Consider the following 17,178-nt stretch of genomic DNA (forward strand, 5'->3'; position numbering starts at 1 on the left):
ATTTCGTCCTTCTAGAATTGTGGGTACCTATACGGCCTCACTTTCACTGGCCCTGCCCCTGGTTTGAGTTGAATGTGGTGTTCATGGTGTCTCATAGGTGGCAACCCTTCTACTGGACTGAAAATGGCTTGGTGCCTTTCTAAAATGTCTTGTATTTCCGATTGCAGCTCAGTTATTGACCTTATTTCTCTACTTTTTTCAGAGGTCATGAGGGACTTTAGCTCAAGAAGGATACCTTGGCCCTCTCCTTTTACCAACTTCATCATTGTCTTCAGTGAAATCTGTGACTTCATCAAGCTACGGTCACCTTGCAAGTGTACTCTCCAATCACCTACTTTGAATTCCATCTCGAACGTTCCCCAGTCACATTCAACACGTCCTAAGGTCATCAGCCATTGCACTCCTAACACTACATCAGCACTACCCAGAGGCAAAGGAAACAAAAAGTCATTGATGATAGTTAAGTTTGGAAGGTTAAGAATTACTCCCTTGCAAATGCCTGTTGTCTTCACTGATACCCCTGTTCCTAACATTATTCCATAACTCGTTGTTGGCGTCTGTGGTAGTTGCAGGGTTGATACTAACTTGTTGTCAATGAAATTGTGTGAAGCACCACTGTCAATGAGGACAATCACATCCTTATCTCCTATGGCTCCCCTGACTTTGATCGTTCGCGGTGAGTCGATCCCGACGAGAGAGTTTAAGGATACCTTTGCTTCTTGTTCGTTCTCTTCCATCACCATCGATTCTAAGGTAGTTGTCATGGGCATCTCGGCCTCCTCTGCTTCGTTCACTGCTTCCGTATCATCATCCCCCTCTTCCTCGTCATGGTAAAGCAAAATGCTCAACTCTTTCTTTTTACATCGATGCCCTGGCGTATATTTTTCCTCACAACGGTAACAAAGTCCTTTGTCTTTTCGGCTTTGCATCTCCCTATCGAATAAGCGCTTGAAAGCTCCGGTCGTGAATGGTTTTCCGTTGACATCCTTTAAGGTAACAGAGTTTGAAGACGTACTAGAAAGCCGGTTCGGGTTGAGAGAGATCGTCCGAGCAGCTGCGTGCGTGTTTTTATTCGGGTTGGGGCGGTTTGACTCGTGACCGCGTTAGCTCCCGAGCTCGAGGATGTGCTTGTTGATTTTGCCAGATTCGGGTTGCCCCACTTCTTTCTTCGGGCCTCCTCTGTGTCTTCTATTATTTGGGTCATTCTCATCTTCTCTTTCAGCCCAATCAACTTAAACATTCTCATTTAGACTTGGATGTCTTCCTTCAATCCACTAACGAACTTGCTTTCTAATGTTTCATCAGATAGGTCTTTCAACGACCCTGAAAGCTGCTCGAATCGCCGCCGGTAAGCTCGCACACTACCATCCTGCTTCAAGGTGAGAAACAGAGCCCTCCGATCCTCTTCCTTGACTGGTAAGAATCGTAGCAATAATTGTTCCTTAAATTTGGCCCATGTATCCATCGCAGTCCTTTCTTCCTCCCATTGGTGCCACTCCAAAGCTTCTCCTTCTAAACACAAGATTGCAGCCTCGATTTTGTCCTTCTCTAATAACCTATTCACAATAAAATACCTCTCGACTCTATGGAACCATCCCATTGGATCCTCGCCTGGTTCTCCTTTGAATATTGGTATTTCCAACTTTCTCGATCGCATATCGAACAAGGGCACCTCCCTTCTTTCTCCCTTTTCCTCACTTGTCGGCTGCTTGCCTTTATCAGTCACTGTTCTTTCCGATGAATCCGACCCCATCTCCTTGGTTGTTTCTGATTTCTTTGACCAAACCTCCAGTGCTCGTATCATCTTCTACTCCATTGACTCTCCTAGTGCTTTGATTTTCACTATCAACAAGCTCTCCGTGATCTACTGCATTTCTCCGAACCTTGGATCCATTCTGTTCTCCATTCCAATTTGAAGCAAGGTAAGTTATTCTTCCACAGCTGTTAATCTTGCCTCCATCTTCTTAACCGTACCCTTTTCCCACGAATCGGATGGCTCTTATACCAAATGATAGAACCTCAATTATTTATCCACTGTTTTGGCCCAAAATAGCCACGGAAGGTCGAGTCCTCCCCCTCAATACAGCCTTAAGCTTTTACAAGATAAAAGATGCCTCCCCTCCTCTATACTCCTATCTTTTATACTAATTTGTTATCCCCCTCCCTACTAACAAACTTTCCCACTACTAACTGATTTGTCATAGATTTGGTGGTCCCCCTCTAACTAATTTGATTCTTTTCCCCATTTACATTTGAGCCCCTCTCTCTATTCTTCCTTTTGCCCTTTCTTTCATACCTTTTAAATATGGGGGGTCTATCATAATGCTCAAGAGATACAAACTCCACTGGAGAGTGAAATAACAACAATCAACATACAAAATAACAAAAAGCAATTCTGACAACCAAATGATAAAAAGACATAACAAGACTATTCTCAAAAATAAAAGCAGCCCAATTTAAGTTTATATCTTGAAGAGAGTAGCCCTAAAAATATTTAGATAAAGAACACCAAAAAGGCATTGAGGCGAGCTGATTTGAAAATATCCACACAAGAACTAGCTTTATATTTTCAGCATGTTTCTTTCCATCCACAAGCTGGAAAGAAGAGCCTTAACCGCATTAACAAATTGAGATTTTCAAAAAGAAAAACTAGCCAAACATAGTTTCACTAAGCTATTGTTCCAAAACACCTATTTTTTTATAATCTTTTTTTATAAGAAATATTTCATTGATGAATGAATTATCCAAAGAGTACAATATGGAGAGTACACCAAATAAACGATGCCCAGAACACAGGTAAAGATACAACCAATAAAGATATGAAGCAAAGGAGATGAACTAAAGATGTACAACCAAATTGGAGAAAGAAACAAAAATACAGGGGACCACGATATAAAGCTATAAGGAAGCACATGTTGGAATACAACAGCCGATAGAAAGCCCAAAAATCAGGTCCCAAATCACCCGGTTCAAAAAACAAACAAGGAGGAAGTCAATAGCACACCCATGTTGAAGATGGCCCTTCTCCAACCAAATCTTTAGCTTTTTTTGTTTTTGTTATATGAGTTCTACAAACCTACTTTGAAAAAAATTCAAAAGCAGGCCACACACTAGTGAAAGCTGACATAGAGATCGTGATCATAGTAAAGCTGAGTACTTTGGCATTGCTTTGCTGGCTTTCATAGCCATTAGAAATTGACCTTGGTCTCCATAATCAACATAGTCAAGGTTGTTATCATATAGTCAGGAGTTAGTAATACCCGGTGGTTGAATCTCAGCTCCACTTCTCCAAAAATATTTGTCCAGGACTTGTGAAGCTTTTTTGTTAACAAGTTTAGAGGGCAAAAATGAAGTCTATCGACTAATGGTTGTAGGACCTTCCTTGGTCAAATTTGGCTGGAAAGTAATAGAAGAGTTTCAACTACAAAGTAGTAATAGGGACTCCATCATTCTTTCAGCTTCCTCTTGTTGTACTAGACTCTTTTTGTAATTAACTTTTAACTTCTATACACTAGGGAACTCTTTTTACGCCCTTTTGTATTTTCATTCATATCAATCAAATGGACGAACAAAAAACCTACTCTAAGTAACAAATTTGAAAATTCATTATGGAAAAACCTACTCTAAGTAACAAGCTTCTACTCTAAGTTAGTAGAAGCTTATGTCAACCTTATGGAAAAACACTCATTTGTAATTCTCTTGAAGGTAGCAAGAATGTCTCTAGTTGAAAGGAAGGTGATTTATTCTTTTCTGAAGAGGCTTCAGAGTTTTTTGTTGAGGGTGGTAGTAGACCTCATCATGGATATCTCAAGTCACTCGGAGTTCATTATGAAGATTCTTGATGTGTTTTTGGATGTTCAGTTTGTTGTTCTTTGAATATTTTATCATCTTGTTTCATCTTTCTTTTTATAAGAAATCCTCTTCCTCCTCTTCTTGTTTCATCAAGATATATATTAAAATATATGTATGTGTATTTCCTCTTGAATTTTTGGATTTCTTTTTGGTTGTTTTGTCTTTTTTATTCCCATTGGAAACTTGAATCCTATTCCTTGAACATTTTTCTTCCATCCATATATCGATGAAGGGTTGTTTCTTGTTCAAAAAAATCAAGAATCAACCAACCTACAAATTCATAATATATCTGGGCTGAAGGATAGCTTCCACAATGGCTCAAGTCTTTGAGCCCAAATAATTGAAAAATAACCTAATTATATATCAAAAAAGATTGTAATTACTTTTTTTTATTCAATTACTTTGTCTTTTTTTTCTTTTTTCTTTTTTTTTTCTTTTTCTTTTTTTTTTTTTCTGTGATTCATGTTAATCAGAGCCTTTTTCTAGTGTCCATTGACTCTTTGAATTGAATAGATTTTTTTTCTTATTTAGAACAAAAAGAAGAAAGAAAGAAAGAAATGAGCTCCCCATGCAAATTTATTCTCACCTATACAATTGAAAGTTTGGTGGTGTTGTTTCAGATGAAGATTTATGGGATGAAAAACCATCGTCAAAACTTGTAAAGGAAGAAACACCACTGTTGCCAAATCCTGATAAAGGCATCATTGAAATTGTTGTGGCAGCAACAGGACTAATTCTCCTAGATGTTCGATATGCAACTCCAAGAAGAGCCCCACCATGCAAACCAACAACCTAAAAACGTTATTTTAGCAATTACATGAAGTAATTGAGAAAATAATATGAAAAGTGCAATGACTTGCTAAGCTCATTGAAGTTTGGCATTACATGAGATGAATGCAGTAGAATATCCAATGACTGGAAAGAAATGCATATCTCTGATAATCAGACAAATGTATAGGAAATAGCTAAATATTTAGACATAAATAATATTAAAGCTCCATAAGCATCTCAGCCATATAAAAGCACTGGGTTGGTCAATATAATTGCTTTTGTTTTCTTATTTTCAAAAAATTCAACCAGATATCTAAGTTTCTAACATGTCAGTTTCCCACTATATAGCTATAGATGTAATGTCGATTAAAGTTCGAGCCAACACTAGCCTAAATCAAACTGTAGGTACCCCTACTTTCTCGCAATACTAATATAATCTCAATGGATTTGCCTTCTCTTTTTCATAAACCAATGTGGCCTCAAAAGAACTCCTCATCACCAAATTCTTTGTTTTCACTTTCAATGCTTAATCTTCACCTAGGTTTCTCTTAATGTGGCAATCTCGCATGCAGGAGTGTCAAGGAATTTTAGCAGGAAACAACTTGTTGGAGAATAGTTAAATTAGCATCAAATCATGAAGGGGTTGTTTTCATTTACTTTAAATGGTAAGAGCGTACTTTTTCATCAAAAACACCACCAAAAAAGGAGGGGAAAAAAAGAGAGAGAGAGAGAGACATAAGAGTGTTCAAGGTAAAACGAAGTAGGTTGACATTCATTTGTCATACTATGATATTAGACCATGTAAAGTGTAAATAGTCTATTAAATTGTCGAAGATGCATTTGCCATAACATTGAACTATGGAAGTACATTTTACCATTGTCTCACGAGAAAGTATAAGGGAAAAAATGGTGAGGACAAAAAGCCAAATACCGGTTCACTGCGGCTACCTATAGACCTCATCAATATGTTTGATGTCCCATCATCAAGTAATATACGAACTTGAACACTGGCTGAGGAAGCAGCAGAAGCAGCTGCTGCAGCCGCTTGTGCTGCCGCTGCTGCAGCCTCCTTTGCTCTCCTTGATGATCCCCCCTTGGGAATTACAGGAAATCTAGGAGGTATAGCAGATTCCAGTAATGCAAACCTGTCTCGACATGTATCCCAGGCCAAAAGCCTCGCACTTCCAGAATCAACAATGGACCAGTCACTTACTTTGTAGATGGAAAAGTACGGAATATCAGGCCAAATTATAGCAAGGTACCTGCATCAAATGATTATGACTTCGGAATGAAATTACCACTTTCACCAGACTCTTGTTTTAATCTACTAGAAATTAAGGGAGGCAAGCAATAGCATGTTACAGAAAAAACAGAACTGTTAAGTCCTAAAGAAACAATTTCCAAAGGAAAAAAAAAAACATGTATTGATTGCTCATTACTAGAGACGCTGAAAACAATTATAGATCCTGATGCAAAAACTTGAAGGAAATACAGATCAAACTTAACCATCCAATGAAAATTCTGATAACCCCTCCTATATTAATATGGATGCACAACCAAATATATAAAATCCACTTTACACAAAAGATTCAAAAAAGAAGAATATGAGGCCAACTTACTTTCCGGAACTGCTAACGGAAAGAACTGAATACGCATCATGTGGAACTGGAGTGCTGATGTGTTTTTTGACCTGCTTGACTTGTAGCAGCTCATCTCCCTTTAACCTTCCTCCTTCAGATAAGGATCCATTATTTCCCAAAGATGGATTTGTTGTGTGAGACAACTGAAAATTTAGCAACTTTAGCTCCCTTTCAACAATATAAACAGCCGAATGCTCTCGTCCGCCTGATGGAGTTGGAAGAGGAGCTACTGCTGGAAGAGATCTAGCATCAAGTTCACTGATGATAACACCAATATTGGTTCCAGTAGCAACAAGATGAGGTTGTAATGGATGAGCAATCATACAGTAAACCTACAACATGAGACTGATGAGCAATTATACAATAAACCAGCAACATGAGATTGTTAAGGTGGCTGTTTGATAATTCATGTTGTTTGATTTTTTTTAGAGAAAAGAAAAAGAATTCCCTAGGGAAGAATAAATGGCATCTATAATTTGCCTTCCCCATATAAAGGCATATTGCGTCTCAAGTATGATAGCAGGGAGCACTTTTCGAAGTCTTTCGGCTAGGACCTTCCCAATAAAGAGAAGAAACGAGACTAACTGGTCTATAACCTCCCACCTGTCATATGTGTTTCATTTGTTCTCTTGTTGATAATGCCCTTTTCCAACAACAACAACAAAAACAAAACAAACAAAACAAAACAAAAAAACCAAAACAAAAAAACCAAAAAAAAAAAAAAAAAAAGCCCCGGTAATACCTTCAACAAATTGGTTTTAATGGTCTTCCAACTTTTTCAGAAACTGAGCATTGAAGCCATTGGGGCCTGGGGATTTGAGATTTTCCAAGGCAAAAATGGCACCAAAGTTGATTGGTCTTTCCAGATGTGGTTATGGAACAAATAGGGGGTCCTTCATGGGTGTCTAACAAATACAAATTTCTCCTTTTGAAAATGTATAGTTTACAGCCTCATCTTGGACTGCCTCACACAATTCTTTTTGTAATACAGTGTCCTCATTAACTTAGATTGGAGGTTTTCCTTGTCAACCCTCTGAATTAGGCTTAGGGACCCCTCATCTCTAAAGCCTCTTGGTTGTGTTCTTCTCTTTTGATGAATATACTTTCCGTTGTTTCCCATTAAAAAAAAAAAAAAAAAAAAAAAAAAAACAAAACAAAAATAAAAAGTAATAGAATAATAAAAATAAATGCAAGAGCACCAAGGAGCTAGGTAGAAAATCCCAACAAAACAACAAAAATATAGGTTGAATGTTTTATAGAAGCCAAAAACATAACAAACTCATTAGGAATAGTTACAAAATTAATGCTTGTGATAAAAGTCGTACCCTAACTTTCTTGTTTGGAGCAAGTACTTGAGGAGGGACAAGGGAAGAAAGTTCACAAAGTGGTCTTGTGAGAGCTGAGTACGTGGGGTGCTCGATAGCCCTGAGAAAATTAATCTATCAGAGCCTTGATTTTGTTTATTTATTTATTTTAATTTTTAATTTTTTTTATAAGAAACACAATCTTCATGATTTAAAAAAAAAAAAAAACAAACCCTATAAGAGGCTTGATGTAATAAGAAAGCTGAAAAAACAGAACTGAAATTAAATAACCTAGGAAATAGATGGAAGTTGATATCACAAGCTCACCACTCTTTATTTCGCCAAAAAAAGATAGAAATGCTCAACATTCTTATATGACATAATCTATTAATAAAATTTAAAGTAATAATAAATAAAAATCCTACCATATGTGGGAATCTTTAACACAAGTGAGAATATCAAGGTTTGGAGCTCGAGGATGACACCAAGATGCAACACTATGGCAGGCAAATTTTGGAACAGGTTTAATGCGACGCAGTTCCTGAGAAGAAAAGATTAAATGGGATATCATAAAATATTCAAGAAGACTTGCAAGAAGAAAAGCTAGGAAATATACGTTAAGTGCTCCAATATTGTAAAATGTAATGCACTATAGATATGCAAAAATACCTTAAAAGAGATAGTATCCCAAATTGCAAGTGTTTTGTCCGCACCAATCGTGATAAGCTGTGGAGCACCTCCAATCACTCTGGAAAGTTCAACAGCCACTACCCCACCATCATGTGCCTTGATATCAAGAATGCAATAGATCTTATCATTAACCCGTTCATTAATCTTTATGGAGCACATATAAATATAATTATCATGGAAAGGATATGAATGCATTAAGTATACAACTTTTAAAGAAATAACCAGATAGAAGTAGAGGACACACTTTTAAGCTTAGTTTTGGTACAAGTTCTCGTGAATCTTGGCTGTTGTCTGCACTCCAGAGTACAAGTAAGCCATCACTAGCACCAGATACCAGAAGTGCCTGGCAATCAAATTCACAAATACAAAATGATAATAAATCCAAAAGGAAAAGCAGGAAAAGCATCAATAAGAAAAAAAACAGGAGATCAAGACAGTGCAGACAAGATTTTTAACTCGTGAAATAGAACACATATCGAAGTTTAAATTTAGTGTATCGTGTATCGTAAGGCATCGTGTATTATAAGTTTCAATTTGGTAAATAACATTAAAATAAAAATATAACTAGTAAAGCCTAAAATAAAGGAATGAATAGTCAAATATTAAGCAACTCCAAAATAAGTATTAAAACATTAACTAACCTCAAAGTTCAAAATACCAGGAAAAGAAAACATCAGTTGACTTCAAAAATAAGAACGAAAATTCATTTGGGTTTTCAAAAAGCCGTCTCATTTTCCTTTTCTGTTATTTCTTCTCACTACTCGTGCGGCCGTGCCCACTGCCTCGTCATTTCCTTCTAGACTTTTCCTTCTCCTTTTTTTCCCCTTTTCTTTTTGTTTCAAGCACATTCTTCTATGATTATTTCATACACGCTACTCTTTGAGCGGCGTCGCAAACCGCTGCACGAAACAAAGTCATCTTCTTTGGCCACCATGCGAACAATGACCAAACACTGTATCTTTTAGTTTTTTCTTTGTTTTCCTTCATTTCAATTTGAATCATACGATACAACTCGTGTATCATACAAGTTTAATATAACTAAGTGCAAATATATAAGAGAGCTAACTCAGAAAGACAATTTATTGAAATGCATATTTTTTTTTTTAATGAAAAGCCAAATTTAATTGAGAGAAAAAAAAAATGAAAGAATGCAATATCATTTAGAAAATGAACAACCCACAAATGGGAGTCCAAATAAAGGAAAGGACTCCAATCAAGAATAATAAGATCTAGGAAATAATTACAAAAAGGATTCTTGCCGACGCCCAAAAAGACAGAACTTGGCAAGGGGCCACATGTCATACGACTCTTCTCAATTCATCTAAAAGTACCATCATTCCTCTCCCCAAAATTGTTGGGCAATAATTATAATTAAAACCTTATCCCAAGTCAAAGCCCAAAATTACAAGTGTACATCAAATTGTTTGACAATAATTATAATATTAAATTGAGAGTAAGCACTCTGAATGAACCCGAGGCAGTCTGTTACAAGCTTTGTCCCCAAAACTACATATAATTATTTGAAGGAATTTACAAGCTTTGTCCCCAAAACTCCTTTCAGACCAAGTTTATTCTCTTCCTTCTTAGTGGACTTGCCAATGCCAATAACACATGACAGCAAGCCAAGGTTGGGTATGGTTAAATCACCGAATGACCCAAATGCTTAAGCTGGTGAAGGTAAATTTAATATTATATAACCATTTAACACTCCCTCTCACTTGTAGGCTTGAAAATTTGTAAAAGACCCAATAAGTGGAAACCAATATTAAATGGGGAGGAAAAACATCATAGTATTTGAAAATAGGATCTCCTTTACTTCCTACTCTGATACCATGCAATGTTTTAAAAGGCTAAAGGCGGCCTCAAGGCATTTTCTCTTAAAGAGGTGAGGCGTAAGCCTCGAGATGGTATGAGGCGGAAGCCTCATTTTAAATTAATAAGACATAATTAAATGGGCTATTTTCAAATATAGAAAAATGAACCAAAATATTTACAAGTAATAGCAAAATATCACAATCTATATGTGATAGATCGCGATAGACTACTATTTGCGTATCTTTGTGTCGTGATAGACATAGTGTATCACGGTCTATTGCCTAGATTGTGATATTTTGCTATTGCTTGTAAATATTTTCAATAGCATCATTTAAAATAAACTCCCTAATTTAATCATAAAATATATACTATTATATATTTATAATGCTATAATATTGCTTAAAAATACCTAACATACTCAAAACTAATCATGACAAAGACAATAATCTCAATAATTAATCACAAAAAAGAAAAAAATTCTCAATGACCCATCTAAATCTCATCTTCAATATCATTATCATTAGCATTACTAGGATCTTCCATAACATCATCCTCGTATCTAATAATTTCATCCTCATTTTCATTGTCACTCTCAATATCTACCCATTTCTCTTCATCCAATGTCATCGACCTCTTCCCTTTATTTATTTGTGAAATAAAATTGGTAAATAAAAGTTACAACTAAGTGAATTCTGGAAATTTGTTTAAATTAAATATTTTTAATAAATAATATACCTCCACTTTTAATGTTTGGTTGTTTGGTCTTATCACTACTTTTGTTGAGAACTATTTCCTCTCCAAGCTCATAAACATTGACGTTAGAATCATCATCCTGCTCAACAAAGGAATTTGTAGCCCCACAATTATTTTCAACAATCCACTCATCATCAGATGGCACATCATCTACCACCAATGGATCAACTTCTTCCTTGAGACCCTTTCACTTCCGGTGTCTATCCTTTAATCTTCTATTGTACATGATAAAAACTAAGTTATTTAACATAGTTGTGCTCAAACGATTCCTTTTCTTTGTATGCACCTATCCATGAAACATAAACTTATCACTAATGGTAAAAGTCTTAGACAATTCTTTGCAAAGTAAGGAAATACAATTGAACACTTCCTAACCTCATTAAATGTACTCTAATTACGTTAACACCCAGATGCTGAACAAGTAAGACTCAAAACTTTGATGGCGAATCTCGCTAGTTCTGGTGTTCCATCCCCAAATTGAATCCACCAATCAACTGCATCGCCCAATATCACATCAACTAAGAAAACCAAAATAAATAAAACTATGATATATTATCTTCATGATGCTCATCTGGAGTTTTTTTTTTTTTTTTTTTTGCAAGAGGCTATTGCTTGTTGGAACCCAAAGAATTCTTCCCTCCTTCGAAATGAATCCATTTGAAGGTCAGCTTTTATTCTCTCGTTTTCATCTGCTATCAAATTGTTCATACATGTATACAAGCCCAATTTAATCTTCAGAGTGGTAAAATTATCATCATATTGAAAATGTGGGTTCAAGAAATATGCTACCACATGTAAGTGTCGATGTAGTTGAAACTCCCACTTTTCATCAGTAATATTCCATATCTCCCTATAACTTACTTCCTCCCCACCAAGATTCTTGGCAATTTCTTCTTTTGTTGAATCCATGGCACCATATATAAATCCTATTGCAGGCACCTTCTCAGAATCAACCAATCTCAAAACACCCACCAAAGGTTTTGTAGTCTTAATTGCATACACTACAGCAACCTCCTTCTTCCTTTCCGTCCACCTCTCCCCTACCCACCTCTCCCTCTTTCCGTCTAGCAATTCCAGCCACTAGTTAGTATCTCAACGCCAGTTGCTCATTGCGCAAAAAAGCTTCTGTCAATGGAAGTCAAAAGTTGTAGGATAAATATAGTACATTTTTGTGCTTATCTCCAAGATGGACAGTTTTACGTAGAAGACGTGGAAGTTAAGAAACATCTACTTTTATCAGAATCGCAGCTCTTCTGGTTCGTGGAGAATATCTTTGAACTGATTAAGTCCCGAACCTCAAGTTTCTTCATTAAAAGTGGAAAAGATGAATCCAATGTTACAAGGTTATCCAAGATCCGCAAATCCTCGAGCTGGTTATTGAGATGTGTTGTATGGCCTGCATCTAGAGGAAGATTTTTCATCCACATCCCATCAAGTAATTCAAATTCAGGTTGGCATTCCTTCGTCAACATGTTAAGTGACTCTATGAAGCTATACAGAGAAGTTTGTTCGCGCAAAAGCATTCGAAGTCAACAGCTCGAACACTTAAGTCGACTCAAGATGTCAGCTTTGCGGATATGTTAAAGGGAAGAAAGATTCCAACAAACTCCGTTCTACCACCAATGAAACAAAGCACATCTAAGATAAGCAACAAGAAACAGAGCTCCTCCCATGCTCCAGTTGTTGAAAAACGAAGCAAGACAGGGTTTTGGATCCCAAAATAACCAAGAAGTCTTCAAGGAAGACTTCAACAAATTATGGGTAGTCACAAAACTTTCTGAGTTCAATAAATGGCCAGAAGTCTCCAAAGTGCTAAAACTCTATTTCAACTCTGAAGTAATAATCAACCCTCTTTCAGATGAAAATGCTTTGATAAAATTGGAGAGTGGGAATCTCGAAGATCAAATAGAGCAACCCAGAACATGGCAAAAGCTAGGACATTTTCACTTGAAGTTCGAAAAGTGGAACAAATTAGCTCACAGCCGGCCAAAATCAATAAAAGGATATGGAGGTTGGATATCCATAAAAAATCTAGACTATTGATGTAAGCAAACATTTGAAGCAATAGGGACCTACTTCAGAGGTTTAGAATCAATTTCAAATGAAATGTTGAATCCACTCAACGTGGCAGAAGCAAAAATCCAAGTAAAGAAAAACTTTTGGGGTTTTATGCCTACGACATTAGAAATTCAAAGGAAAACAGAGGAAGCATCTTTTTACACTATGGAGATATAGAGTTATTTGAACCTCCCAACAAAATTAAAGGTGAATTATTTGAAAAAGGCTTTTCAAATCCAATTGATTTGGCTCGTTTAAATCAAGTTATGAAAACGAAGGGGTGGATTCATTGAGTTTGAATGCCCTGCAATGCATTTTCCAATCAAAAGAAGAATCCATGACAGACTGTAACAACTTCCCTTTCATAAAGCCTATTGACAAGAAGGAAATTCCAAAAAATCTGATTTCGATTGTGGAAGATTGTGACTTGATCCCAGGATAATCCCAGAGAAAAGGATCCCACACCCAAGTTCCATATCATGAAGATTCTGTCATGGAACACAAGAGAACTGAGCTTTGTAAGTCTGTTTTATCACACATCCCTTTATACTACATGTCAATTTTCTTGATGCCAGAAAAGGTGATCCTAATTATTGAAAGACTATTGAGCAACTTCTTCTGGGAAGGGCACTCAGGAGGTAAACTAAATCACTTAGTTAAATGGGACTTTGTCACTTGTGCGCAAGAAGATGGTGGGCTCGATATTGGAGGTCTGAAAATTAAAAACCAAAGTCTCTGGCTAAATAGGGGTGGAAGTTTATCATTGATGAAAATTCTCTATGGAGCCAAGTGGTAAAAAGTATCCATGGTTGTAACACGTTCAGTTGGCATACTAATGGAAAAGTTAATTGTAGCTTACGAAGTCCTTGGATTAATATATATCAAGGACTTGGTTAGAAACATTGGCAGCATTTAAAATAGGTAACAGTAGAAGGGTTGCTTTTTGGAACGGCCCTTGGTTGGTTTTTGTTACACTAAAAACCTCCTTCCCAAGACTCTACACCATTTCTACAAAGCCTGACGGAGCTGTCCATGATTTTTTGGGATAATGCACTTGAATCATGGTCCATTCACTTCCGAAGACTACTGAAGGAAGAAAAGTTGGAAGATTTTCAACTCCTTATTGGACAGCTTTCTACTTCTACACTAACTACGGTTCTAGATAAAAGACGGTGGATCTTAGAATCTAATGGTTCTTTTTCAGTAAAATCCCTCGTCAAACATCTAACATTGGCCTCTCCAATTGGAAAACACTTAGAAATGGCATTGTGGAAATCTAAAAGCCCGAGGATAAACATTACGATTTGGATAATGCTGTATGGGCTGCTAATTTGTGCAGATATTTTGCAACAGAAGCTTCCCACTCACAATATCCCTCCACAGGCTTGTTCTCTCTGTTCGGAAAATTCTGAAAATCTGCAACATTTGTTCTTCAAATGTGTGTATGCAGAAAACTGTTGGCTCTATCTGCTTAATTGTTTTAATACTAGTTGGGTTTTTGGTAATGACTTCAAAGCTAATGTCCTCCAACTTCTAATTAGTCCTAAAATGAAAAAGAAATTGAGATTAATTTGGATCAACGCAGTCAAAGCCTTGTTATAAAAGTTATGGTTCGAAAGAAACCAAAGAGTGTTCCATGACAAAGCTTCTCCTTGGACGTACAGAATTGAGATAGCCTATATTAATGCTTCTTCTTGGTGCTCTCTATCCAAAGCTTTCAAAGATTTCTCCATTCAAGACATCAGCCTCAACTAGAACGTCTTCATATTTCCTTCTACTTAAAAAACGTTTGAATGTATCTAGTTATTATGTTGATTTTATTTTGTCCGGTCTATTTACGTTTGTGTAAGCTCATTGTACTAGGCATGGTTTTCGTGTCGTTGTCTTGCCCTCCTTACCTTTCTATTTAGGATATGATGAGAGTGCTAAGGAAGTGTCAACCTAGTTGAGATGTCTAGGTGCACTTACTGATCCTTCTATATTGCTTTTGTGTCCTGACAATTATCTTGTAACATCTTTCATTATCTTAATGAAGAGGTTTGTTTCCTTTTTCAAAAAAATTGCATAGACTACAACAGGCCAAAAATTTGTCACTTGAAACTATTCTCCACTTCCTTTCCTTCAGGTTTTTTTGCCGAAACACTATCTTGTTATTCCTTAGAAATAAAAACTGCTTGTAACGGTTGTTTAGATTGGCAAATACTTTGCAATGTCAAATAGGCATTAGCAAATCTAGTGCCGATTGGACGAACAAGCTCTCTTTGTGAAAGATCTCATTAATGCTAACACCCAACCATGATTATAGATAAAATTACCAACTTCCTTTATCCTTTAACAATGCATTCTTATGTTGAGCAACACATGAGCAACACATGGAGTTCAATACGATGAGCAACACATGGAGTTCACCAAGTTTTCCAAGCATCAAATCAAGACGATGAGCAACACATGGAGTTCAATACAAATGTTTTCGCTTTTCCATCAATTTTTTTCCAGCTACCTTGTAGTTAGATGCATTGTCTATCACCACTTGAACTACGAGGTTCTCTCCAATTTCCTCTACTACATCATCGAGAAGTTGAAACAACAAGTTTCCATCTTTTATGGCATTTCAGGCATCAGTCGATTTCAAGAAAATTGTTCCATTTGGTGAGTTTACAAGAAAATTAATTAAACTCCTTCCTCTCACGTCCTTCCAACCATCCGATAAGATTGAAACTTCAGTGTTCGCCCATGTCTTGCGGATGTCATTAACAATATTATTTGTACTTTTCATTTCTTCCTTATCCATGAACTTAGTTCATGCATATTCAGTGGCTTCAAACCTCGACCATATAATCCAATGGATTGGCACATATTTACGAAGGAAGGACTTCTCGCCACATTAAACGAAATACCGTTTTCAAAAAAAAAATCTCCCAATATCCATACGAACAGAATTGCGCGCTTCCTTTGCATTCATAGGAATAACTTGATTTTGAACCTTATTTTCATTATCAACGCCATTAGCATCAATTGTCATATATCGATCCGTTGGCCCTCAAATTCCTCTCGAAGAAACATCACAACTACTTAAAGTCGAACCGTAATAGTATGCGCCCCCCCCCCCAACCATATCCTCAAATTGCTTCTAATTAGCCATCTTTGCCATTTCTCCTTGTTTAAGGTGATCTTGAATTTCGTGCTTAACTTCAACAGGAACTTCATTACATGATGCAACAATTTTACATGTTCCTTCAAGATGATCTTTCATTCTTTTGACACCTCCCATAATAACCTTCTTGTCAAAATTGCATTTGATATAAATGTTGAATTTTCCTATTCGAGCTTCTTGCAGTTCAATGCCATACCTCCAAGCTGGATCTTTCCTAGTCCCATTATTTGTTTTTTTAATACTTCCAACCATATCTAGGAAGAAAACATAAATATGGACATAGTTGAGGGAAGGTAACATGGGGAACAAATAGGGAAAGTACAAAACTGGAAAAAAAAAAAAGTCTTAATAGATCAAACAAAATAGGAAAAAAGAATAAAAATTCTGTATTTAGGAAAATAAAGAATACAAAAATGTGTGAAAAAAAAACTGTGGAAAAAGAAGTATAAAAATTTAAAAGTCGGAAAAAAGAAAACTTCAAGATGTATAAAAAAAACAAAAGAATAAGATCATAACTTTTAACAAAAAAAAAAAAAAAAAACCTCTTTACATCTCTTAAAAAGAACTCTTTAAGCAAAAGTAAAAAAAAAAAACAAAAGAATAAGATGGGGAAAAAATCAATTAAGAAAAAAAAACTCTTTAAACCAAAGGAAAAAAAACTAAAGAATAACAGTGACTATTAAGGGGAAAACTCTTTAAAAATAACAAAAGTAAATAGAAACCAATTTTATTATGAAGATGAAAACATGTGAAAAAATCTAACCTTGGAAGTTGATTGAATTGTGTAGAAAAGATTGAACAAAACTCTCCCACTTGGAATATTTTGAGTTGTCGATTCTGCCTTAATCTTTTAGTGGTTTTAAATCAGTATTAGGTTAGTTTATATTTTAAAACTTGCTGTCGGTTCCACTTCCACCAAAAATATCAATTAATAACAATATTTTGTTAATTGTCTGCCAGTGACAATTCCACTCCTCTAAATTGCAAGGATTAAAACACATGCAGACAATAACCTAATTGTTTCGGTGGTGGGGCCCAACCCATTTAATTTTGTGCTTCAGATTTTTTTAGGCTTTAGCCTCAAAAGCCTTGGTGCCTAAGACAAAAGGCGTATGCCTTTCTATATAGAGGCGTAAGCCTC

General features: G+C 36.1%; 1 protein-coding gene and 1 pseudogene across 4 annotated transcripts in view; both read right to left on the reverse strand.

Annotated features, from left to right (window-relative positions):
• Positions 1-17,178, reverse strand: part of LOC120077754 (Transducin/WD40 repeat-like superfamily protein) — a 48,859-nt gene that overhangs the window by 12,982 nt on the left and 18,699 nt on the right. For all 4 annotated transcript variants that reach the window (XM_039031753.2, XM_039031754.2, XM_039031755.2 and 1 more), the window contains 7 exons: positions 8,502-8,600; positions 8,237-8,353; positions 7,993-8,108; positions 7,589-7,688; positions 6,243-6,595; positions 5,555-5,885; positions 4,439-4,644 (listed from right to left, as the gene is read on the reverse strand). In XM_039031753.2, the coding sequence (XP_038887681.2) occupies positions 4,439-4,644; positions 5,555-5,885; positions 6,243-6,595; positions 7,589-7,688; positions 7,993-8,108; positions 8,237-8,353; positions 8,502-8,600 (1,322 nt within the window). The remainder of the gene's footprint in view (positions 1-4,438; positions 4,645-5,554; positions 5,886-6,242; positions 6,596-7,588; positions 7,689-7,992; positions 8,109-8,236; positions 8,354-8,501; positions 8,601-17,178) is intronic.
• LOC150036007 (uncharacterized) lies at positions 10,565-15,953 on the reverse strand (annotated as a pseudogene).

The sequence above is a fragment of the Benincasa hispida genome, chromosome 5 (genome assembly GCF_027475165.1).
Source record: "Benincasa hispida cultivar pf3 chromosome 5, pf3_genome.v1.1, whole genome shotgun sequence".
NCBI classification, from domain to species: Eukaryota; Viridiplantae; Streptophyta; class Magnoliopsida; order Cucurbitales; family Cucurbitaceae; genus Benincasa; species Benincasa hispida.